This window comes from Adelges cooleyi, unplaced genomic scaffold (assembly GCF_023614345.1).
Source record: "Adelges cooleyi isolate 19-005CV unplaced genomic scaffold, UGA_ACOO_1.1 ACOO_flye_CR_arks_rails_tigmint_CR_PRNA_23, whole genome shotgun sequence".
Classification (NCBI taxonomy): domain Eukaryota; kingdom Metazoa; phylum Arthropoda; class Insecta; order Hemiptera; family Adelgidae; genus Adelges; species Adelges cooleyi.
The window spans coordinates 15,508,195-15,535,902 of NW_026095893.1; the positions used below are offsets into that span (position 1 = coordinate 15,508,195).

A 27,708-nucleotide genomic window follows, 5' to 3' on the forward strand; every position below is an offset into this window, starting at 1 on the left:
ATTTTCATTCGGGAGACATTTAGTAGATGATTAGCAATATTATTAATGTTACAGTTGTTGGGTTTCTTCTGGTTTTTTCACTAGATTCCACGTTTTCTAGTGAAACGTGAAAATTCTAAACCTTCTATTTTAGATCGCCAGATTTCTTTCTTCTTTCTACTTAATGCAGCAAGCAACAAGTCTGCATCTTCTTCGTTTCCATATTTTTCGTACTTTAAAAACAGCTTTTCACACATGTCAGACCACCCAGGAATATATTATTTTCTTATACATCTTAGAATATTTAGTTAAGCTGCATTTAAACTGCTCCTACAAATCGTTTACAGATTTAGGAAGTAGTGGCAATCCATTTTACAACAGAGTCAGAGCCATCATATTATCTAATAAAAAAAAAAACACTACAACAGAGTCTACATATTTAGTATACGTTTAGTTATTCCAATTTGCTTGAATAGGTTTTTGATTAGATCTTACTATTGGTATTTGAAGTTACCTAAAACTGTCCTACTATTTGCTTAACTATTACTATCTGATTTATTATTTTCTATGTTTAGCTAGTACACTCGAAGCGATTAACCCACATTACTCATTTAGTAAACTTTTTTTTTGTTGCATTTTTAAGTATTTTGTGGGGAACGATTTCTGATTTATAGACACAGGTCAAGCGGTTTTAATAGATTTCGTGGGCTAGATACAAAATTAGAAGGTAAAATAAAAAAAAAAAATTATTTTATACATATAACAAGTTTAGTTATGTTTTTATTTGTATGATTGAATGATATCATGGCAGCCTTATAAATATAGAAGCAATAATATAGTATCTAGAGATAGTAAAAGTAAATATAATTTGTATATAAATATAAAATTGTGTGGTATTGCTGGAGGGACGAACCGGTAGCGAGAACTCTGCGGGCGGATTGACTTCAATGAAGTACAATAATTGATCATCTTACGCTATTAATTGTTGGCTGCGATTTGATTCCCACGGTCAACAAATTTATTGTAACAACTCTATTACTATATGTACGCTTGCGCTTAGATTTTTTGACGCCTCGGGCGCATCGTACTGTTACGTGTTCATTCACTTTGGCGTAGTCTATACTTAAGCAGTAGTAGTATTGTAGCCTGTCGTAGCCATAAGGCTAATACGAAAATGACTATATTTTAATACCATGTTCTATGAAAAACTTTAATTTCATGTTCTCACAATATTATTTTAAAAATTATAAAAATACAGTTTGTAAAAGTTTTACTTTTATTATATTCATTGCGTTATGAGGGTTTTTTTTAAAAATAAAACGAAATAACACGTTTATTGTTATGACTTATGTTTAACTATGTCAAGTAATACGATTACTTTAAGGGCGAGTAGGCTTAAAATAGTAATATTTTCATACTGCCACTTTAAAACATTAAACGTAATAACTTTCTTTACTAAAAGCATGCCACTTCACTACGATGAAAGTGGCAAACCTTGAAGATGATTGACGGATACTATCACAAATGGGCACATACTCGTAATATAATAATAGTCATAATAGTTAACGATTAATTAAAAAATTGTTAGCAAATATGAAACGTACTGATGACATATTATACACAAATATTTTGTCTCGAGTGAAGTTTTAACCAGCTTAGCAAGTATGTAATTAAATTTTTTAGAATTATAATATTTACTTTTAGTAATTTTTCCAATGTTGTTTAATATTGTAATAATATTTTAAAATCATATTTTGGCATAAAATTAATAACATAAATGGTTTAAAAATAGTGTGTCAGTTATAAAAAAACGATTTCTTAAAATATATTTTTGTTGGATGGGAAGTATAAAATGCTAATAAAATCTATAGAAAAATTGTACAACTGTCGAGTTATATTAACTTGTTATATTATTTTAAGTAGTGAGTTTTCTTAACATTTAAAATAATTTAATTTAGTTATTAAAACACGAAAAGAATGATAAGTATAAGAATAATATAATAAAATATTAAAAAAAAACCCATAAACAAATAATACACTCGAGTATTATTATACAAGTTAGTGCATTCATTTTTGTGGTTTAATTTTTTTCAGAATATTTTATTATTTTATTCATACTAAATATAACCAAAGGTGTTGGTTAAGTTTTTTTCTAGATTAAAAATTATTATATTAAAAAAATAGTTGTGTATTACTAATTTTTATTTTTAAACTTGCATCGTCATTTTAAAATTAAAATTAAGTTTTTTTGTTTTTTATACAGGTCTGTGTAATTTGTATGACCCATTATATAAATGTAATTAGTCATGTTTGAAAATAATATATTTATATTTGCACTTCAGTCTCTGTGTTTACCGGACCGGTATTCTAATTTTAAACGAATATAACTACTATGTTATGAAATAAAAATCAAACATAAATAATTTACTTTATGTTTAGCTTTGCTAATTACCAATTACCGATATAATAACAGCTGTTCCGACACACCCTGACGTATAACGTTTTTTGACTATCATTATCACCGTGTTTCATACAGTCGTCAAACAACTATGCAGAGCCGTCGCTATTGTTGTTAACGCAACGACAATTATTATTATTATTATGTATGTACACAAATCGCGTGCAATTGATACTTGAAGTGACATTTTAAAAACTATCGCACATTAGATAGGCTTAATTTAGCAAGAGCCAATCAATTAGTTAAGATACATGAATATATATTTTCATTCCATAATATATAGCTTAAACCTAAATTTTGTTTACATTATAGTAATAAATTATCGATACACTAAAGTTACCATAATTAAGCGTAAATAAACGGATAACTGATTGAAATAAATAAACGAATCGGGCATTTTAAAAAGGCCATATCTCCAAATTTGTATGAAATTCATTTTTTTTTCTCAATTAACGTGTTTTATATAAATTGGTTCACATTCTCTGCAAGACAGCCATAACTCTACGAAATTTCATCTGTTCAAACTAATCAAGTGCATTAGAAAAGGCCATTTCTCCTATTTTATGCGTCCTACAGCAATATTTTGTATGTCCTGATAAAATTATGTTTTATGCATTTATAGCCTTTTCGAAATGATTCAAATGAGCGTACAATAGACATTTGATCGAAAAGTCGTATTCGATATCATCAAATCAATTATAATATTATTTACTGTGTATATAAATTAAAAAACACGGTTTTTGAGTATTTTCATTAATCAGCATTTTCAATTTTACTTCACTTTTAACTGTTAAAAAGTACCCATTGAAAATGCTTATTAAAGGGTATTGAAGTTTAACACCCTTATCGAGTGATTAAGTCTATAAAACAAGTATGAACCGTCTAAACGCCAATTTTTTAAATAGCTCTTATTATTTGCTAGCGTTTAATGTTCATGTCCATATAGACTGTACATATTAAACTTTATATAGACTATAATTATTATTTAACAAACCAGTATTTTATTTCATTGATTGGTGTATATAGGTTTATAGGTTCCGATAATACTCAGTAACGTTACTTATAATATATAGTGTAATCTATGTTGAAAACTGTTTAACCGAATAATCGCTGATAAGGATCTACCGTGAAGGTCTTTACTCTCCAGATCAATGGCAACGAGGTTATCTGAATTTGTTTTTTATACACTCTTTATGTGAGAATGGCGGCGGTTACTATTATTATTTTATGCAAAGTATTTTTTATATAACTATCGGTAACCAAGTATCTAATTATACTAATATATAAAGTGTATTAATGGAGTATGTTCCAGCTTGTTTAGGTTTTAATTTTTTTTTATTGTCACGATATGGGGGTTCAACACGAGAATTACACAACTTTTGTTGTTTTCAGTTTTTTATTCACAAATTATTGCGTAAGAGGCCGTATCAGGTCATATAAAAAAACTATACCGATCAGCACAAGCTAATTTTGTATACAGTACAGTGCGTGTCGTTCAATAGAGGGTGCGTGTTATGAGAATGGGTATTTTGGTGAACTGATGGAGTGGTGAGTCGTGAAGAGGGGTTTTTTTATAAAAAATAAATCAAACAAAAATAATATTTTAATGAAATTAAATGCACTACTATAATATAGTCTGTGTGTCATTTTAATGCCTATATACGTGCTAAATTTCTTAAATTTTCATACAGTATTTATGAAAATAAGTATAATTACATCTTAAAATAATTATGCAATGATTTTGTTACAAATTAAAATAGTAAAACTTTCTTATGAATATATTTTACGATTTATAGATTGGTATCGAGATTTTTGTTTGAAAATGATTTAATCACTATTAGTGGTAATATTTTTTTTAATGCTGTGACCTTTCCGTTAGACTGTGCTGGCTTTTTGTTCAAGTAGAATGATTTGAATTATTTTTTTTATCGTTTATAATTAGCCAATTTTATTGCAGATTAGCTCTTTCGTAAATAAACGTATTATACTGAAATGTTATATATTATAGGTTATGAAATAGTTTAGGCATACACAACGGGGCACAGTTATTCTGTTTTCTTTAAATATCTATAAAGTTTTTTTTTTTTTACCATGTAGGTACTTCTATTTATTGCTATTAACTATAAAAAAACTACTTCCGTAAATTCGTCGAACATTATGTTACGCGAGCTTATGGCATATTGTTCGACTTGCACGAGATGTATTACATCATGATGGACAGTGTATAGGCGTATCTTTTTAAAACGATCTATGACGCGCTACACAGTTCAACCCTTTAATGTAACGGCTATTTTCGTGCCTCCAGTTTGATTTTTGTCTTAAACGGTATACTGCAGATTTGTTACACTATACGAACGAAACGGTTCTAAAGGTATTCGTCCGGTAGACAAACGAAATGAAAAATTACCGTTGACCAAGAACAAGGTGGAAAAAAATATTAATGTTGTGATAAATTGTGTGTGTTTTGTGTCGGTTACAATGTTATTGATGAACAAACGTGCGTCTACCGAGGATATTAATCGTCCGGGACAAGTGGTATCCAACTCGAACTGTACGTTATTAATCATTTTTTTTTAGTTATGCTTGCTATGCTACAGCTACCTAGGCAAGCTTGCGGCCCGCGAAAATATTGCCTTGTAAACGAAATGTATAGGCAAATTATTTGACACGTCCCATTCGAATAAATAACATTTTATATTTTTTCCGTGACGTTCGGTCTTCGACAATGGCCTACTCAGAAACAATATGTCTCGGGCAATATACAATATATTTTAAAGCCAAGGACTGATTAAGTAGCCACCTCAAAATAAAAAACAAAATATTCTAATACTTTTTTTTTATGTCAATTTTGGTCTATTTTTTTGTCGCGTATTATCATCAGTTATCCAATGATGATAATCCACCTATTAGCACAAAAACACGTAGATTATTTACTCGATTAGTTACATTCTTTGACCATCTGTTTGTATTCATATTCAAATGAATCAAATACAAACTTTCGATCTACTTCAAAACAGGGTCAAATTAAAATTATGTTTACTCCGATTCAATTTTTAATTTGGGGACTTCGGAATCAACTTAGATTATGTCAGAATGAGATTGGTCCTTACAATTATTATAAGATCTTTTTTAAACATCTATGGAACAAGAACGGTTAAGTGGAGTTTGGATAAGGTCCTTTGAATATTAGAGTAGTCACAAATAAGGACTTTCGAGGACCGAAACCAGATAAAATAAAAATTCATTCTGTTTTATTTGAAAAGAATTCGATATAACTATACCTTTGAATATTAGACGAGCTATAGCTAAAAAAAAACAAGGTACGGTCGTACACTTCAATGACATGAATATTTGTATACTGGGCTTTCATAAAATAAATTAGAGCTTGAAGTTGTATCTTATAAAAGAATTTAATATGGTGACTAAAATCAAGTAAAATGTTACGAAATCTTTGACATGCTCGACACAATCTAAACGCCTTTTTAAAGCCAAGTGACAATATTTCAGGTATAAGCGTCACCATATGATCAATTAATATGTATGATTTATGTCTAAGAGGCGTTACATCTATATATTTGTATGTAAAAAAAAAGTTTATGCAGCCTAGTTTTTATAGATTTTCGGGTAGTTTTGGATTAAAATTTAGTACCATACCCGAAAAATATACAAGAATGTAATATATTTTCTGAAACGTTGGAGGATTTTAAAAATTGTACTCAGGAAAGAATTAAAAATAAATATAACTATTTAAAAAATATTTAAAAAGTACGTTTTTGTTTGTGAAATATTAGAAAACTTATGTTTTAAACACATTTGCTGTTTTTGGTTCAAATATTTTTTATAATATTATACCTTTTGTCACTCTAGAACTAACAACTATGTAGTAGGTACATATAAGAAATGTTATCCGTTTCTCATAATATCTCGGATGCGACCTTTTTAAGGGATATTTATTATCGTTGTTGTTCCAGTATTGTTTATCTATCTATCTATATATATATATAAATACTGAATTATACTGAGAATTCGGGAAGGACGATAGGAATCGCACTGTAAAGCCAGAGCGGTATAACAATATTTTATTGTGCTCGCCCGAAAAGGTGGTTGGGTTATGTGCTGTATAATAAACGTGGTCGAAAAATAACCCAAGGCCACGGCCGACGTCTTTTAGTAAACGCACTTAACGGACGATCATCTGTGGACGCGCGCCCTGATGGAATTAGGGAAGTAGACAAATTATTATTTACATATACAGAGTGGAGTAGGAGCCGTGTGTTTCGGTGCCGTTTGATACCGCCGCAGCAGCAGTAGCAGCAAATAGGTAGGAAGGGACGGCGGTGGAGGTGGCGTGTATACGCAAGCACACCACCACAGTAGCGGCGCGCGGTATTTTGTATAATCGATACGTTCGCGGGATGCGGGTCATTCATGCGTCGTCGCATCCTTACGCCGGCCGCCCACTGCACGCACCTCCCCTTACCGAGGGCTTCCCCGTTGCTCCGCGAAAGGTGAAATCCCACGTGTTTCGTCGGCAGGGGAAGGGGGGACACATAACCTGGCGTTCTGCCACCGCCCCCTCTCGGCGTCCAGAAGTCCGCCCCTGTCTTTGACGCGTTATCTCCCATCGGTTTGGACATGTATAGCTTTTTATACGCCATGTGTATTGATGTGTCTGTGTTTGTGTACGTGATCCTTAACGGTCAGGGATGAGCAAAAGTATTAAAGTATAAACAGTAGTGATTACTGTTTATACTACTACTATACACTATATAGTAGGGCGATTATCCAAATGATTAATAGAGATAGTCTCGTTGTACATATTATTTATCAACGCTGTACCAAGTTGTAATATATTTTATAGTTGTATCGAAACGTTCAAGAAAAGGAATAAATACGTTTATGAGCGTTTTAATTTTGTGCGGTTTCTAGGTTTTGGGAGGTAGTTTTCCACGTCTTGTGCAAAAAGATACCGAAGTCCTGAACTTATGCCCTTTGTTTTCTGAGTTGATGAATCCGGAAAAGCGTACTACGAGTATAAGTGTTAACATTAAAATATGAATAATATATTTTAAGTTTAAATACATTATCAAGTTTTACAAAGTATAGTAATAGGTTTAATTCCATTTTTTCTCAGTATTATAAGAGTGTATGTTTTATTCCCATTCAAGGTGCCTACTTCACGCTAAAAGGAATCTGAAACCCATTGGAGGAAATCAGTTTTTTTTTAATTTCTCTAAAATCTATGTTTAGATGAACTAACGACCTTTCTCGCACGAGGCGTTTCAGTTGCACTATTACATTTAGGTTGTAACAAGATTTTCTATCTTTTATCAATACCCACTTTTTGAGACCGAATTGTAGAGTCTACACGCTGGAGGACTATTCGTATGTAATTTAGGTAGTAGGAACTGTCCAACAAAAAAATACAGGCGCCAACCAATCTTAGGGTCAAAAAGATAATATCTATATGTAGTCGGCACGTTGTGGCGCCCTATCATCATTTTTTAAGCTATCTTTTATAGCAACACCGCCTAAAAGAAATTAGCTTTTAGAGAGTGTTTAAATAAGATATATTTATATCTTAAGGTTGTTTGCACCAACTTTACATAAAATCTAAGAGTAGCTTAACAGTATTAAAGTATACTTAATTTTTAAGTATAGTTCGTGGAAACAACCATAGAACATATAATATATACAAAAAATAAATTGTGGATTTTGTGAATGTCTCGTCAAAAATTAGTAAAAAACCAACAATAAAAAATACTTAAAAATTGTATTTTTAATAAAACAAGTTTTCTGTCGTTAAATATTTACTGTGAGTATGTATTTAATGTATATTCTATTTTTACCTTTGTAAATCCGACGAGGATTGAGATTAATATAATGTCATATTAATACATATTATTTTAAATAAAATGTTATTAACACATATTAAATAATTTATTAACCTCTCAAAATAACGATTTGAGTTGTTTAGACAAAATCTAGTTTTGTAACATTTTTTTACACTATTTCTCCTTTGATTTTAGACCAAATTTGTTTTTTCATCAACGTTAAATGCATTTTAAATTTTAACGCCTGAATGCTTAGCCTTTCTCAATCAGTGTAAGCAAAAAGTGAAACATCTGCCATAATTGAGTCATGAGCTTAAAACGCACAGTAAAATAAATATAAAGGTTTTTTTAGAAGCGTGTGGAAAATTTGTTTTAGTGTCAAACCTAAAAGCCTTTCGTGGTACATAAACATTTTCTATGAAATTTCTTAGCAGTTTGATAAAATCATTCAATCCCCAAGGAGCTCATTTAACATTTACCCTTGATGCGTACATTTTGCTCAGTTTTTCCTAAGTATTTGCAGCACTCTCCGGATTTCTATTCCCCGTTAAAATAAGTATGTTAGGCGTTTGCAGAAATTCACATTAAACTAAGATCCGAACGGTAGATATAAGAAAATAATAATTAGCACAAAAATAATAAGTATTAAATAATGCGACCATTATTATAAGTGTATTATAATTTCAATTCCAATTACTATGTCGTTTTAATAATAATTTGACATACCGAGTACTCGATGGAATTATATTGTTATGTTTGTTGTCGTTATTTTGGTATAAACACTTAAATATATCAGTTCCGTTGCCAGAGGGGACACCTCCGGGTCGTCTTTACTTTAATTTATACAAACCCATTATAGTACTATAGTGTTGAGTTTCGACTTATCTCACTCTCTAAAATCAAATGCGTCCGCGGTTGATGTAATTTGGCATGTGGTATATATATGGGATATCTCATATTATTAGTATTGTTTAAGTTCAATAAATTAAATTAAATTAAATAATACTAACATTTTCTCGATTATCAATGTTATAATTAGACTCGCTCAACATTCCGTCAAACTAATGAGTTTAAAATTTGTAATACTCTTCTAATTCAGATGTTTAAGTATTGTTTTTAGAGAATTTATTCAGTAATATTTAATTAAATGTTAAACAATTTAGGTGACCTCTTAACGCCCAAATTAATAATACAATGCTAATTAACTAATAAATTCGCGTGGAAGCATTCTTTTGTGAATTATTTATCACTTTTAAATTAGACAGAGGCTTACCAAACTCGGTTTATTGGCTTTATTATTTTAAAAACCCGAATAAAAGTTAAATCTGATGAGCGGTGAAGAAAACCCGGAAAAACCTTTTTTGTTCAAGCTCTTACTTTGCTGTCCTAATAAATTAGTGTTGTAAGAAAAATAAGATAAAGTAAAAAAAAAACAGCTTTATTCTCTTTGCATGTCGTCTATCTTTATGGAGCTATAAAAATGAGTGAAGGCATAAAACCCCCGTCAGCTTTGCCAAGAAAAGAGATTTTCATATTATTTACTCCGTAAAAACATTTGTAATTACGGCACTGCGCTAATACACTTATTTGCTGCTATAATAAATTGTTTTATTGCGAATTACTCCAAAACCTATTTAATATTAGACAGTTTTTTCAACGACGGTATTCCAAAGTTTATAGTGGATACAAGCCATAAGCATTGTGCATCATTAATCGACCAAAGTATGTACAGTTACTGCACGGATCATCCGTATAAGTATCATAGTTAGCTCATGGTAGGTATAGATAGTAGTAATACTATAAAATGTTGGACAAATTGTTTTTTAAGTATGCAAAAAAAAAACCCAAAAAACCTCGTGTACTTAAATATTAATCTACGCACTTTTTTAAAGAAACATACGCACTATTTATAAACGGTTATTTGTATTATATCTGCGAAGTCTGAACCTCACTTTATACGTGCTTGTCGTTAGTTATGACAGAACAGAATAATATAACATTTCCATAATCCTAAGATAACAGAAGATTTTATGGTTTCTTTTCTTGTCAAAATCCTATTTACTTGCGATAACGCAACAAACCATCATGTTACATTTGTTTTCTTATTGTTATTCAGTTCAAGTTCTGTATGGTTGTCCGCAGTTTGATATACCGACTACACAATGGATATATGTAACACTTTCCATTACTAAAATACTCCCTTGAACGAGATAATATAAGTTTATATTATATTTGATTGGAATTATTTGTATTTGTTAATTTTAAAATGACATTATTTGAATGAAATCTGCATTAAAATAAAAAGTGATCTGGATAATTAAAAAAGGTATAGTATAATAATTATTTAATTTTTTTTACGTTCTTTTATTATGATAACATAATATTGTCTACCTCATAATGCATCTGCATTAAAATAAAAAGTGATATGGATAATTAAAAAAGGTATAGTATAATAATTGTTTAATTTTTTTTTACGTTCTTTTATTATGATAACATAATATTGTCTATCTCATAATGACAAAATTATCAATAACATAATGGAATAATGCCCATTTCTGCTCTTATTATATTATATGTACATTTATTAATCATTATCGTTTTTATTTCTATTGAGACTTATAAATGTTTGTTGTGTGCGAAATCTTATAATTATTGGTATCACAATCGGAAAAGTCAATATAAATAAAGTTAGTTTTTCTAAGTGAGTGATCTCCTCTAACCTGTATGTAATAATATTTTTATCAGGTTGCATAAACTACTTATTTAGCTTTGTTGCAGAGCGGAACCCATATTTCTTTATACGATTATTATACAAAATTATATTATACATATATGATGATTTTAGTGGCTTACATATAAATGATTTTCACTGTAAATCTGCAAGACGTATTCTTTGGTGTATATTAATTGATGTGTACTTATTTAAAAACTATTATAAGGTCTATTATTAGACTGGTGCCGGTTTTGGTGTTATTCGATTACACAGTTCACCCGGTGAAGAAAATAAACATAATAATACATTTATAATTACATAACATGAACAGTCATAAAAAAATATCTGAATATAATGATGTTCAAATATTTCTTTGAGGTCAAATGGAATTAGGCTTGGCTATAATATACACCGCATTAATTAATTATTGTTAGGTGATTGTCAATTCAAAAATAACATGTACATATTTTTATGAGTTTACACTAAGCATGTATCATACATATTACTTTATTTAAAATAGGTTATAAAACTAATAATGTGTTTTAAAACCTGCAATCGTGATGACATTGATAGTGTCTATAAAATATGTTTTTAAGTTAAACGACGGTTACCCAACTTATTTAAATAACCAGATTGACTGCCAAAAATTGTTTAGAAATATTTAATTTAAATACAAAATATACATTTTTTAAATCCAGTTCTGAGTTAAATATTTTGTCTTTTCTACATCGCTCCTATTATTATTTAATTTATAGTGTTTTATACTTTATTTTTTTTATTATTAATTCGCCGTTTTAGCTTCATTGCAAAAGTGTAAACATCAAAGATATTGGTTTTTTAATGATTGATCTTATTTTATGTCTGTATACACAACTATTTTTGACCAATTTATTCAAACAACGTGTCTGTCAAAACTCCAAAAAGTAGCCGTGTGTTTTAATTTTTTTTTTGACACACTAAAACTTGACTTAAAAGCAGAATATTTTGCGTTTTTACCTTACAGTACTAAAAAGGGAGAGCAGTAGTTAATTCAATACCATAAAAGGAGGGATACCTAAAAGACAACTCATATATTGATTACCGATACCTTTACACTGAATTTATTATTTAGACCGCCTTGAAAATTAAAGACAATCATTATACTAACAAGCAGTTTGAAATAAATATAAATAATCGCATGTATTACTACTAAATAGGGACGAATACTTATAATATATTACAACGCCTTAAAGCATAATATAGCACAATGGATAGTGATTATTTTCATTTTTTTTTTGTTTTAAAAATCCGTTCAGTAATGTGTCTTGGTACTTTCTTTATCCGTTATGTTAAGCATTGTATATGATTAATTTATACCTATAGTTAAGCCACATTAAAAATATATTTTTTTCAGACTTAAAACAAATTACCTTTAATGATTTTGACACTAACAGCTATAAAACATTGATTAAACTAACGATTTTTAAAAACAACTCGTGATGTGTTATTATCATTATACTACAGTGCTGCATTCAAACTAAAATTTAAATGTGTAGTGTAAGTTTTACTAATAAACTCTCTTTAACCAGAGTTGTTGTGGAGCCCGAATTACTTTTTGTGTGCCAACGTTTTATTAGCGGCTGGTAAGCATAAGGCATAAGCACTGTATTTTATGTAAGTCTGGAGTAGATAGAAGATACACAGAATAAAAACAATAATTAGTTATGCCTCTACGATAGTCAACCAAGGCCAACTATGAATTCTAGAAAATAAAAAAACATTTCTTCTAAGGTTTACATTATAACTTTAATTTAATTATTTAAATTATTAGCTTCGTCGAGTTATATATTTTTATGTTATTTGTATCATTTAATGGGCAATATTATTTAATTAAAAATGAAAAATATTATTTTATTTATTTCAAGGTTAGTGTACATTTTTGTTAGTCGTTTTCACTTTATATTGATGCCTGTCAATTATGTGCGGAGTTGGTATATGTAGTACCGTCGGAGAATTTTTAATAAGTTGTAAGTTTAAAGTTAATTTGATGGTCACCAAACGACTTTGGTGATATAACAGTATTTTTATTCATTAATAATTTAACTTTTATTTAGAAATAAATTTATTATTTACAAATTTTAGTTTTATTGATGGCTTATGAATAACTATAAATTAGCTATAACTATAATTACAAACGATTTGTTAAATAAATTATTGTAATATTACTGTAAATTTACAAAAAAATTTATCGAACCCGAATAAACTTTTAAGTATTTAAATTTGCATAACGATGTATTTGTACATTAAATATTAACCAAAAAGTAAACATAGATATATAGTTAACTGGGCCATGATTGAAAAATTAATATATAATAAAATTAATAGGTAAATAAATGTTACAATTTTGTTATTCCTAAATGTATTTAATTAAAAATTGTTCTAATTATTCCCAAGTCTACATTCATTGGACGCTTACTTAGTCTATATATCATCATGCCACTGAGTAATAAATACTGTTGTTTCGATTGTTATTTTTTCTAACCCAAGGGTTAAAACCAGTCTAGACTTGACTCGTGGTTTCAGAAAAATGTTAAAATGAACTGGTTTATGTCGCTAGTACGTGATAGCTGGTACAGTGTACATAGCCAGCAGTGACAGCTGATATAGCGCGTATAGATTAAGCGAATTTGACATTAACAACTAATTTTCGTTTATGCTTTGCAGATAAAGCTAGGAAGAAGTACGGGAACCTGTGTGGTAGCGGAGGCAAGACCAACGACAGTGGCGACGACGAAAGTGGAGGTAGCTCTAGTGAAGTGTTGGTGGTCATGTTGGAACGATCGCCGGGTTCGGGGCTGGGAATGAGCTTGGCCGGGCACAAAGACCGCACTAAAATGGCCGTCATGGTTTGTGGACTGAATCCCAACGGACCTGCGGCCAAGTCTGGATGTTTGCGGGTCGGTGACGAAATTTTAGAGGTATGTACATTTTTACTGTTGTTTTTTTTTTTAAACATAAACCGTTTTTTTGCGGTCCAGTGAAAATATATAATTTTTTGTTTTCTCAAAAATTAAAAAAACATGCTTCAAGTGTTAAGCGGCGTATGAACGAATGAACGGTTATTTGTGTTTTTCTTATCCGTTGTGTAACCCGGCGCAACAAGACTCCGGCAAAATATGCTATACAATATCCAAAGGCAAACTGACATCCGATATATTATTATTATAATAAATGCGTTGGCGACACCAATGCCAATTTGATATTCGTCGCTCGACGAATCGATAATGGAAACCTGAGTATCCAAAGGAAAATTTTTGCATCAAAGGCCATAGCAGAATTCTGCGAATATATTTTTGATTCTGCATACTATTTGTTGAGCCTGCTGCTTATTTCTCGACGATTATTTAAAAGAAAAAAAAATTCTAAAGGTATCACCAAACTGCGTGTAATATACACTACTAGTAGCTAAATATAAATATACTAGTATAAATATAAATATAAATATACTACTACTGTAGCTAAATATAAATCCATATAAAAACAAAATCGTGCCATCGATATTGTACTACTAACGAAAAAAGGTCAAGCATTTATATTAAACGGTGCACGTGGGGAAAAAAATATTGGATAATAAATCTAAAAATTTGTATTTGTAATTTTAATTTTAATTTGTTGACTAATGAAATGGAATACAATAAAAAGGATACCAGACTTTATGAAATTGTAAACTTTAACAAAAACCAAATTTGACATTAAGTTAGTGGAAGTTTTTTCACTTGTAACGTTTTCTTTATGGAAATTAGTATTTCATAAACTTTTCTGATAAGCGATTCATACCGGTTTTTCAGTTAAGCAGCTATCTATCCTATAAAGAAACCTATGTAGTATAAAAAATAATACCAGACCATGCGAGTATCAATCCCGAAATATATGCTTAAAAAACATAAAATACAAACTCAAACTAAAATATTAGAACAAATATTTTGTTAAAGCATTCCAATTCCAACAACGTTAGCACTGTTTGTTAGATGTTTTGGATTGATCCAATCAATTGGCAGTCAAATTATGAATATAATTTTAAATAAAGATAGTATCCTTGGAAGCAAATAACTTGTAACACAATGTGTCATATTTTGATAACTAACTTACAAATTATACAGGCGAACCCTAACATAAAATTGCGCATAAATAGGAATAATAAGCTATTAACACCACTGTAGTCAATTCACACAGCGAAAATATATTTTAAAAATATAATGTTTTATAATAAAAGTTAAAATTGTTCTTAACATTATAATACTTTGACAGGGAATCAAATATTAAATGATAGAACAAATGTTTCAATAACAATTCCTAAATATTTAAATTGTTAATATTAAGGTAATGTCATATTATTAAAACATCCTAGTTATTATTTTTTAATTTATTACCAATTTATGTTCTTTAAATATTTGTACAGTATAAAGAAATATTGTTACGATTATTATTAAACATTTTCGCTGTGTGAGAAGAAACCCGTCAAGCAACTAACATGGTTGTTTTTATTTTATTATTTGCATTTATGACAGCAAACTGTCGTAATTTGTGATTGACTGCATATGCGAATGGTTGTCAGTCTTACTTCTTTCTTTAAAGCTGTTTTTTTTTATCAAAACTATGATTGATTTTTTTCATGCTTTTTTTTCTATTTGCGGTGATTGGCAAGAATTCTTTAGAAGACGCGACGTGTGCACTAACGTTTGACAACTTGTAGACAGATGTATTTAATTGTTTCCGATAGAAAAAAACACTAATAAAAAATTTTTTTAAAATTAATTTTCTGTAAAATGACTATATAGAATTTTGACTAATATATTTAGACTACACGAAAAAGACGCAAACGTAATAAGTTAAATAGTCTCACATAAGTTTTAAAAAATCTGATTAACTCATAACAATCGATGGAAACTGTTGTCAATTACTTAAAATAAAGATTTTATAATCTATATATTGATTTTATAGTGTTTTTTCAGTATTTAACGATTTCTCAGAACTTTTTTAATATAATTTTCAGTCCTGGCTTTTCTTGTTTATATTATAATTATGTAAACAGTAAATTGTTACGTTATGAAAACTAATGGCAATTTGTTTGTATTATAATTTATAACACTACGTCAAGTTTGCGTGATTAACCTAATGAAAAATGAATAACTTGTATAAAAGAAGAATGGAAATTTGTTATTCATTGAGTCTTTAATATTTGTGATATTATGCCTTGACGTCATGTTTATAAAGGCTCTGTTAGCTTGGAAGGCATCCGGGAACGGCTGGGTCAACTTTACCTTATCAGACCATCATACAAATTGTTAGAACTGTGCGATCCGAAAAGTCTGCTGTAAATACATTTTGAAAATCTTTTACTGTTTTGGTAAGCAAAAGAAAACCCCAAATACTCTCAATAATATTTCACCAGAGTTAAATTCCATTTCACTTACTTTTTGTTCAAAACGCTCTGCAATGCACATTTATTTTAGGCAAAGGTTATACGTATACCTCAGGGTCGTGGCAGGATTAAGAGGGTGTATAGCTAATACCTTAATTTAGCTTTTTCACGGTTTTACCATGTTAAACTTGGCACATGTCCTCTAAAAGTTATAGGTACAAACACATGTAGACGTATTACATACATGACATTATGTACACTATACTGCGTATACCCATTATAATACATCTTGGGCTTGCGGGCAGTATTTTACATAATATGCTGCTGATGTAGAAGTCAATGACATTGATTACTATTGTATTATTTTATTAATGTCTTTTTTTAGTTCATATATCAAAAGTATTTTTTTGTCTCACTAGTTTTATATTATTTATCTGTGTTTTAATTATTAATAGTATTACCCTTTTTTTTATCACTTGCTTATGGTCTAAATTATATAGTTAACATTCAACATTGAAGTTATATCAGCTGTACTTATTAAAAACTAACTACCCATTATTATAAAAATCGTCGGAGATCTTATCTTATGATAGCTTATTTTTTTCTGTATCCGGTGATACCAAAACCTCAAAATCGTAAAATTGGCATATAGGATTTTTTTTCCCGGTAACGACGATATGTCATTTATATATATAAGATTATCCGCAAAATTAGATGTAAAATTTATCTAAATACATAAATCTAACGGCTATCGACTATTACACGCACACATGCATAATCTCACATGTACATGATTATACATCACATCTCGAAGCGAATACACGCGGTTGTTACACTCATACGTTATTCATAAGTGTAACCCACCTTTGGGCTTTGGAAATTCACCTGGCCAATCTGATTTAAAATGCATTACGTTAGATATTGGATTCGTTGTCGTTCGAGCTCTTCAGCGTGTCCTCGTTGGCGGCGAAAGGGATGTCCTATATTTTCTATGGTCGTCTGGTAATGATTGAAAAACGCTGCCTTAGGCTTTTTCATATTCTCCCCTTACATACATAACGGAGTAAAAACAAATATCCACATTTAACGATAGAATGATTATTTTGTGTTTTCACGGCGCGGTGTACATTATGTGGGAAAAGTACTTAAATAACGGGGAACCTAAAAATATATTATATTAAATGCTAATGTAAAATTAATATTTTTATCTACGTGCATTTTCGGTTAAAAAATACACAAAAGCACTAAAAGAAACCATTTATTTTATTTCCAATACGGAAGAGTGGGACTTTTAAAGTCAAGCTCCAAAGAGCATTAAATGCTGCAAATACGGGATGGAAAAAGAGTAAAAAAAAAAATTGCTAAAAGCTATACTGAGCGAGAAAATTGATATTATTTGAAGTTATGTAGGTTTTCTAATCCAGGTTTGACATTTTGATAATTTTTTCAGCAAATATTTGAAATTTATATACACGTCTACAAAATGTATCAAAATTCATTATCATTTGTGTAATATCCAATCATATTCTTTAAGGTGTAGGTATTATAGAAAGCAATTACTGCGAGTAAAGAGTAAATACAGTAATGTTGTGTTTATTTAAAAAGAGAGAATTCAGCTATAATGTGAATAACGATGCAAAAACATTTGTTTTATGGTTATCCACAGGCATTTCTCTAATGCCCTTTATGTATTCCGCACGTCATATTGTTAAGTATATTATATTTAGAAAAAAACGTTCCTATAATTACGTCAAACTGATGTCTTTGCAGCAACAGTCAAAATATACGACGTACATTCTCTCGGGGCAGAGATATTTTATAGAACCGTAAAAAAATTTTGGTGTTTAAAAAATGGGAAATTATGTGGCTATGTCGCATCTTCTGTTTTATAAATTCGGAAGTGTGGTACGTTTTTTGTCGTTAAAACACGGAAGAATATAAAAAACGCTAACACGTAAAAGCGGAGTGGTCAGAAGAAAAAAAAAGTACAACGTGTGTGGAATACAAGTTTTGTGGCGGTTAAAATGGTTGCTGAATTTTAAAGTAGCATTTTAGTCCAAAAACTTAGTGTTTGAAAGTTGCGATAAAAATTAGACAGAAAACCGCCGATGTTGACCAATATAATCTTTCGGTATCCCAACTCGTACACAGTCAAAAGGTCAAAAGGGCACAGCTGTGTTTTTTTATCTTAGCTGTTTATGGACCAAAAACCTTTATTGTTTACACGCTCATGTTTTAATAATTATGTAGATAGATGATTTTTGCTCAGCCAACCGTAACCGTTGTGGTTTCCTGCGTTTAAAGACTAGATACGTGACGCTCCGCTCAAGTTAAGGTTATTATTATTTGCCAGCTACAAATATGATGTATAGTGTTTGTCGTTCGTTTAGCATTTTTCTGTAAGTGTTCTGATCGGCCAAATGCTTAATACAACTCTCCGCCGACATATCGTTGTTGATAAAATTTCCTTCAGTCTCTAAGTCTGAAAACTATATTCAAAACACATAAAAAAATAAACGAAATTAAGCACAATGTGGAGTGAAGTGTTTGCGGTAGAAAAACGGTATTTAACTTTAATTACCCACAAAGTGACCATCGACGCGTATGACCTAAATTAACCTGAACAAAACCGTAAAATCTCTAAAATAATGTCAAATATGGTTGCTTAATTTCGCAGGTGGCCTAAATCAGAGTTGGGAGAAAATAGTTTACTTGAATAAACCACTAATACTGTTATTCGAATGATTTTATTTGTAATTTATACGAATTAATTTTTATTTAGACTTTTTTTTTATTCAATTACATTTTTTCGTATAATATAATTTTTTCTTGTACAATTTTATTAAAACAATGTTATTTAAAATTTATCGAAAAAACGTATATAAAACGATGTAAATCACAAATTTATTTTAAAGGTTCCATAGGCATATAAAAAATGTTATTTCAATTAATACGTTGTTCGTTTTTTTTTATGACTATTGGTTAATTAAATTTCTGTCAACTCTGGCCTAAACCATCCACCTCTAATTTCATCACTGGACGTGACACTATATAAATCTCATAAGGCCTAAATGGAAAAACATTGGTTTAAAAAAAAATTATTATCTATATATATCTAGTATAGACAACGCATTTTTTGGAGTGAGGTAGCCTTTCTTTAAAAATACATGTAATACAAAACTGTCTATTTCAATAAATTAGGATTTATAAAAATGTATGGATTAAGTGGTTTTTATTATATGCGTCTCATAAGACAACTCTCAATCATCAGTAAATGAGAAGCTTTAAGGTAATGGAGATTAGATCGGATAGTAAAAACAGATTCTCTTGAACTCTGGATGAAATGCAATCGTTAATGTTAACCAAGGTTCAAACTAAAACCTATTTTATTTCAAAAGCGATTAATAGGACTATTAAAATGACCCTCCGATACCTACATAAAAGCGATAATTAATACTGCTATAATATACAACCGACGGATATATCAAATATGATAAATTATTGTGCACACTGATGTCGCTTCATTATACCTATACAATATAATTATAATATGTACCGTTGTGAATAAACAATAATTGTCAAAACATTCTATGGTGTATCGTTTGGTTTATTAAATTAGTCGCTTACACCGTATCTACCTACTGACGTTAGACATTATTATTTTCGAAAAAGTTATTAACCGTATTATATACAAAACATTTTACTCGGCAGAAGGAACACAAAGCAACTTGTATTTCGATCTTCTTGTAACTGGTATACAAACGCCATTAATCGTATCGGGTTGTTGAAAGTATAGTGACAATAATACATAAATAACAAAACGTCTATTAAGAATTCACTATGATTTTAATAAAATCATTTTTGTAACACATAAACTTTACAAAAACCAATATATAATTTTTATTTTTCGTATTTAAGTTTATGTTGAACGATAAAAGCAACAAACAATTTTTTATGTTTTGAAAAAGATTTTTCATGCGTGTTTTTAACAGCAATTGTAAAAAACTTTGATTTTTAAGTTATATCACAACACTGTTTTGACTCTCGGATATGTTTTCCGGTGTAATCCTCAGTTAAACTTTATGTAAGCATTTTTCTTTTCTTTAAAAACTTTTTTAATATTATACATACAAACATTTTGTTTAAAATATGTAGTGAACCGTATCATTAAAAAAAGTGTCCTTCAACAAACATAAGTAATAAGTATCATACTATAACTTACTTCTTTTTTTTATTATATGTATGATATAAATGTGTAATAATCTTGTTTTATAAATTTTAAATTATTGTTTTAATCATAGTAAAATCATATAGTCCATTACAATAGCAAATAATAATACTAATGTGTGTCAAATTTGAATAGATTTTTCGTATCACCTATTTTATCCTTTTTAATCCAGTGTTTTTGTACATATTGACTTGTATGCTGTCAGTTCTCGTTAATTGATATTGTGTAGGTAGCCTTCAAACCATTTATAAACCGCCCATGTATAATTATAGTTTTAATCAGTTTTAATTTATAATTGTATTATTCGATGTTCCTTTATGATTTATATAATAAAGTGATTTACATTCAATGTGCAAAAAGTTAAATATCTACTACTGGTTTTAAATAACACATTTGTCGAATTTTTCATTTCATAATACTTGTTTATACCCAATTGATTTTTTTTTTTGTTACAAAATATGCAAATTTCCACATTTAAGACAATTTGATATTTTGGCGGCATAGTTGAGCCAAATGTAACTAAATAATTATTCAAAGGTAAAAACTAAAACAAACAAATAACGTATTAAATTGAAATGAAAAGGTAGAATTTTATTCAATAAATAACAAATGGTTCTATTCAAATAACATTTTAAACAACTATCAACAAAATTACTCGAATAAGAATGTATTCGAATAACATTATTGGTGGTGTATTCAATTAATATTTAAACAATTATTTTGTTTTCAATCAAATAATGCCCATCTCTGGTTCGCTGCAGTTTTACTACAAAATAATATCTAATTTCAATTATTATAAACTTGACTAATAAACAAAGAGCACACATTTATTTTCTCGGTTTTAAGTACTATTCGTTCCTTACAATTTTTAACGAGTATAATAGTAGTATGTTTGCTTTCTGTTTTATAATGAATAATATACCTTTACTGAAGCGTTTTTTTATGAATCCCATGGGTAGACCTTAAAATAACCATTTTAGAAGATGAGCTTTCGCGGCTACGATTTGTATTATTTATTTAAAAAAAAAATGTTTTATATCATTATTGTTAATATTTTAATATTTTTTAAATTAATTCGTTAATGCTGCTCGCTATTGCGATTGGTAAATTTTAAATAAAACGCCCGACTCTTTAAAATTACATTAAAAAATAATAATAATATAATGTTGTATTTTATGGAATACCCAACAATAACTAGCCAGTTTTATAAAGAAAGAAACAAAGTTGAGTATTGATATTGAAGCCTTGAGAGATTTCCCGTAAATTTAATTGGGAAACCTGCTCTGACCTATTTAACATAATGGCAAAATGAAACGTTATGTAAGGCATAGAATTTAATAATATTTTTTTAATAATTTGGTATAAAATATATTCATTTCTCATAACTGAGCATAAATTGTATGACAATTTTTTAAAAATGTATCGGTTTTATGTATGAATAGGATATAATTCTTGTTTATGAAAAATGTAATTGTTTTCTAATTTTAGGCAGAAATGTGTTATTAAACTAACTTATAGCTACTAAAATTTTTTTAAAAACAATCTACTATTTTATGTTGCAGGTAAACGGTGTGGTTTTACACGGTAGATGTCATCTGAACGCCTCTGCTATCATCAAGGGTATACCAGGTCCAATTTACAAAATAGTCGTTTTAAGGTGAGGAATGAGGATTGAATAAGAGGAAAATAAAATCGCCCACGTATGAAAGCAAAAGCTGACTTAGGGTGGTCGTCGATTTCGTAGTAATAGTAATGAACTAAAAAACTGATAACCTATAGCAACAAGAACATATTTTTGGTCTGCAGTTTATAAAAATATCGCATTCGAAATTAAAAAATAGTTGATAAATACTTATTTAAATATAATATATCTGTAAACTATAAATATATAAGCTTCATTATGCATCTTGCACATACTCACATCTAATTGTATAAGTACAACTAAAATTACCCAATGTGTTGTGTTCTATTTATCATATTTTTTAGGTTTCATAGAATTTTGGCCAAACATAAATTATTATAGACAGGCACTTTTAAACCCGAACTAGAGGTGCCGTTATGGAGTATGATTTAAATTAGAATGCCACTTTCCTGATGTTTATTAACCGTTTACGAGCGTTATAATATTGTATCTAATGGACGGTGATCTATTCCAGGAAACCCGCAGCTCTGGACGAGCTCGCCGTTCGACCAATTACTCAATTTCCCGTTACGCTTGACGATGAGGTATGCGACAATAATTATTAGTTGTAGTCGGTTAAGTCCAATTTTAACAGAAAAACGATTATAACAGTTCAAGTTAATTTAATTTATAATAAAGGCTATAAAAAAAAAAAAAAAGTTAACAGTTAATAAAAATAGGACTTAACAGATTAAGTCCGGCCACTAAAAAAAAAAAAATTACTTATATGTGCAAAAAAAAAAACTTAATAACGATATTGTTTTTGGTAGACACCCGAAGAGAAATACGCAAACTACAAAGGTCTACGAATCGTCACCATGAAAAAGGTGAATATATTTACAATATTTTTTAAACTGCATTTATATATATGTGTGTGTGTAATAACCTTGTACAAACATATATATACACATATGTATACAGTAATATCCTGTATAAACATTATATTATTATCCATTTATACACCTAATACCTTCGTTATATTTTTTTTGTACATTTAACACCTCGATCATTTTTCCAAGTGTATATCATGTTTAAATGATTATAAGTATTTCTATATTTACTATTGGACTATTACATATTGTTTTATTCCCTTGTCGTTTTTCTCCTATTATGTGAATACGAGCTCCTCTATAATATATATAATATATACACTTTCGCAGCAGTATTTAACGACGATCGTTACTTGATTATATTATAATATGTAGCACAGTATTTGTAATTGATATGTTTCCTATAGCCCTGTATCAGTATTGCATACGAAGGCCAACTCACAAACTCACCCACACAACAGGTAAAAGAACACAAGCACTACATCACTGGATAGTTGATTTTGTTTTTTTTTTTTTTAATTTCTTTTTCGATTTTGTTTTGTACACATTATTTTTTGGCAAAAGTACCGACGTGCGTTCAATTTACTATATAGAACCTATTTAAAGGAGGGCAATCCCAACAAAGATAATTATAGTTCGTGGGTAGACGGGAAAAGTGAATTAAGTCATTAAAATCAAATTGTTTAGTACAACAAATACACATTTTAAATAAATGCGCAAGATTGGAGATATCCGCAAGGCTGGACATTAACTAGTTAATAAATTAAGGTTTACCTTTTTAACTTCACTGTGTGCTTTGTTTTTATGTTAACTTAATTATATAGAGTTAATTTAAAGTTAATTAAATAATTGTTTGTCAATTACATACTAATACTATTTTAAATGAAAAAGAAAGTTTTCATAAATCATTAAAATGTATTTAATACATAGTTATAAATTTATAAAAATATTTTAGCGGTATGCTAGTCTTAAAAATACTCTAACAATTTATGACAATATTCATATAAAACTAAAAAAATTAACTTCAGTTACCTACGTTAATGTTTATATTGTAAAATAACTAATTGGTGTATTACAATTTTATCTTGTTAACTTTTAACTGTTAACTCGGTTTATACCATTCCGTTAACTTCCCAAATAGCGATATAATTTCAGTATTTTTAAAATATTGCCAAACGTGTTTTCGATAATTTTTAAAAAACGGTATACATTGTAATAATTGTACGACGTACTAATATTATACTGATGTTTTAGCTCAAAATTTATTGTTTCAAAATATATATATTTTTTTTAATTGTTGCTTGAATATGAGTTAAATATTGCAAATACTTTCAATACGGTTACAAAATTTGGGAAAAAATTAAATATTAAATTTTGTTTCGGAACATCATTATAACACATTTAAAAATAATGAAAATATTACATTTTTGGCTGTTTGAGAAGTTTATGTTGGGGTTAATTTAACAAGTTTAAAAAAAAAATCATCGTTTTGCCAAGCCTTGGAGATAGTATGGTCAAATTGTTCATGAATTTTAAGTAAACCACACTGAATTCTTTTTGGTACGCATTTACTGTAGTGCCTTTAGGTCACGACTTGTTTTCAATTTTTAATCACTCAAAATCCCAACAAGTTAACCTAAAACGCACATTGGAATTTCGATTTCTTAAATTAAGTAAGATTTAAACTTGCAGCAGAATCGATATAAGTTTTCCCTTCACTTTTCGCTATATATTATTTATTTTTCTCAAATTTTGACTTAACCCCTTTTCCATTCGTGCCCACGATCTGTTTACCGTTATTTCTCGCAAGAACAGTTGTTTTGAGATAGCAAACTACTTGACAACTCCAGAGTACACCTGCTAACAAAAAGTATTCGCACTTCAGTACCCTTGTGGATACAGCCTACTTTAGCCGGTACCCAGGTGTCTATAAGCGCTAATTATACCGACTTAGAAGACGTATGGTCGTTTTTTTTTTTGTTTGTCTCGTTTGCATGCGTTTCTCAAGATGTTTAATACGTATGTTATCGCTGATGGTTGTTTTAGTATTAGTTTTGTTTTGTTTGTATACGTCTCCGCCGGATTTTATCAAAAACGTTTGACACTGCTTCTTTTGTGTTTTCAGAGTCCTCACGGTTTGGGAATCATGATTCTGGAGGGCAAACACGCTGAACTCGGCACGGGCATATTCATATCCGACATACAGGAGGGCAGTCCAGCCGAACAGGTGAATATGGCAGAGCTTTTCGCATGAAAAAAACAAAATTCGTGCCATGTTTCTGAATTTACTTAAAAAAAAAAAAGTATCCCACGTCGTTACAGTTGTGTAAATATTTACACCAGCTGTGGCTAAAAAAAAAAACAATTTCCCCGTTAATCTAGTCATCGAAAATGTTTCCACGTTTTATTCTATATGTTTTGTATCGTTAAACCGGCTAAAATGTCTTTATTTCCGTTGCAGGCTGGTCTCACGGTCGGCGATCTGATATTGTCCGTCAACAAGGACTCGCTCTTGGGCAGTACATACGACTCGGTAAGTACAATGGGCTGATAATGATTTTCTTCTTCTTGATATTGTTGACTTTATTCCGGTTTATAATAATCGCGGTGTGCGTTTGCAGGCGTCGAGTTTGTTGAAGAAAACCGAAGGAGTAGTGACGTTGGTCGTTTGCAACCCGAATCGAGGCAAAGACGACGGGTCCGGTGGACTCAATACCGAACACAAGACCTCCGTCAGACCCAAACAACCTGAAAAACCGAGTAAGTCGAATCGGGCACCAAATTAAAATTTTTAAACAAATAAATAAATAAAACACAACACTGCATTAACGTGGGGTTGCACGATATTGTATTATTTATTAGCTCGACAATGGACCGATAAATTGTTTAACGGGATTATTTATTTCACTATCGAAACTAATTCTACTAAAATATTATTCAAATGAATTCCTAAAAAATAATTTTAATACAAATTTATTAGATTAATTGTGTTGTTAGTTTATACATTTGAATTAGAAAATAAGATTTGTGATTTATTCGAATTAACTGTTATTTTAAAATGATCGAATACAATTATTTTACGTTTTTAACCCTTTACTGCATGATTTTTTTTTTAACCATATGTTATAAATGTACTTAATATTACTTAAAAAAATTAAAATAATTTTTTTTTGAGTTTTGGTTTCATGGAAAACGTTAATTAAAGAATTTGGAACATTGTGCATACAAAGATGTATAGCATGAGCAGATATAAACAATAAATACAATTGTTCCATGTATGGAACATTATGCAGTGAAGGGTTAATTTATAGGTTATTCAATTGGTTTTAAGTTTTATTCGTTACTTTCTTATTTAATTTGTTCGAACTCCGCAAATAAGTCTGATTCTGGATCATTCAACTTTGAGAAACTATAAGCATGTTTATCCGTGACTTTAGTGCATCGCGGGTGTAATTTGTTATCATTAATATTATTATTATTAAACGCATGTTTTTCTCTTTTACTGTCGTTAAACTCTGCATGGATTTATTTGTTTCGTGAGTAACATTAGTCGACCTTTTTTTTTTTTTTTATTGTCATTACACGTTGCGTTAACCCGACACAATTTCGATTGCAGAATCTGTGTCGCCAATCTATTTGGACCATTCAGTCGAACCTCCGGCAGATCCCGCTACCGCTCCGATAAAGCCGGGCGTAGAGTCTACCATTGAAGTCAACAAGGATAAGGTCGGCTTGGGCCTAAGCATAGTGGGCGGATCTGACACGTTGCTGGTACGAGCGGGCTTGCGATTGGCATTTTTTTTTGGGGAACTTTTTTATATTATCGTTGTAACTTCTACACACTAGGGCGTGGTCATCATTCACGAAGTGTACCCGGACGGTGCGGCGGCCAAAGACGGTCGTCTAAGGCCGGGAGATCAGCTCGTGGAAGTCAACGGGGAAGACTTTAGAAACATAACGCACGTCAAAGCGTTGAGTGCATTGCGGCAAACGCCCGCCAAGGTACTTTCATCGTAATGTTTAATTACGTACCTATATAAATAATTTAAATGTGGTTCACAAGGTGTCCATGGTGGTGCTGCGGGACGAATCGTGTGTTACCGCCGAAACCGGCAACGTTCCCGCCAACACGGCCAACATCACCGACAGTTTCGAAGTGGAACTAATGAAAAAACCCGGCAAAGGTCTCGGGCTGAGCATAGTGGGCAAAAAATCCGGACCCGGGATATTCATCTCGGACATTGTAAGTGCTGTACCAAGTCTAGTCCATGTCCACCATATAATATCTACTCCTATACTTCCGCAACAAAATGTTTTTATTTTTTAACACGAACAAGTTTAATGTACCTATTAAAAATGTATATGATTTAAAGCCAGTTTCGTTAAAAAACAAAAATTGAAGGATCACATTATAGCGGAAGTGTTTTTTTGCGAGTATAAAATAATTAAAAGGGATTATTAATACATAACGACGAAACGGATCCAAGTTATACAAGACCAAAGTTGTGAAAGGGCAACTCGCGTAATTAAAACGTCTACGGTCTAGCGTGGGAGGCATTTGGAGACTCAAAACAGATGACAAAC

General features: G+C 30.1%; 1 protein-coding gene across 5 annotated transcripts in view; it reads left to right on the forward strand.

Moving 5' to 3' along the window:
• The window catches only part of LOC126836093 (multiple PDZ domain protein-like), a 78,694-nt gene that overhangs the window by 47,088 nt on the left and 3,898 nt on the right, over positions 1-27,708 (forward strand). For 3 of the 5 annotated variants that reach the window (XM_050569120.1, XM_050569123.1, XM_050569124.1), the window contains 11 exons: positions 13,688-13,941; positions 22,176-22,270; positions 22,770-22,839; positions 23,065-23,121; positions 23,532-23,585; positions 25,250-25,351; positions 25,586-25,657; positions 25,746-25,884; positions 26,741-26,895; positions 26,971-27,126; positions 27,188-27,367. In XM_050569120.1, the coding sequence (XP_050425077.1) occupies positions 13,688-13,941; positions 22,176-22,270; positions 22,770-22,839; positions 23,065-23,121; positions 23,532-23,585; positions 25,250-25,351; positions 25,586-25,657; positions 25,746-25,884; positions 26,741-26,895; positions 26,971-27,126; positions 27,188-27,367 (1,334 nt within the window). The remainder of the gene's footprint in view (positions 1-13,687; positions 13,942-22,175; positions 22,271-22,769; positions 22,840-23,064; positions 23,122-23,531; positions 23,586-25,249; positions 25,352-25,585; positions 25,658-25,745; positions 25,885-26,740; positions 26,896-26,970; positions 27,127-27,187; positions 27,368-27,708) is intronic. The other 2 variants (XM_050569121.1, XM_050569122.1) reach the window with 2 other exon arrangements.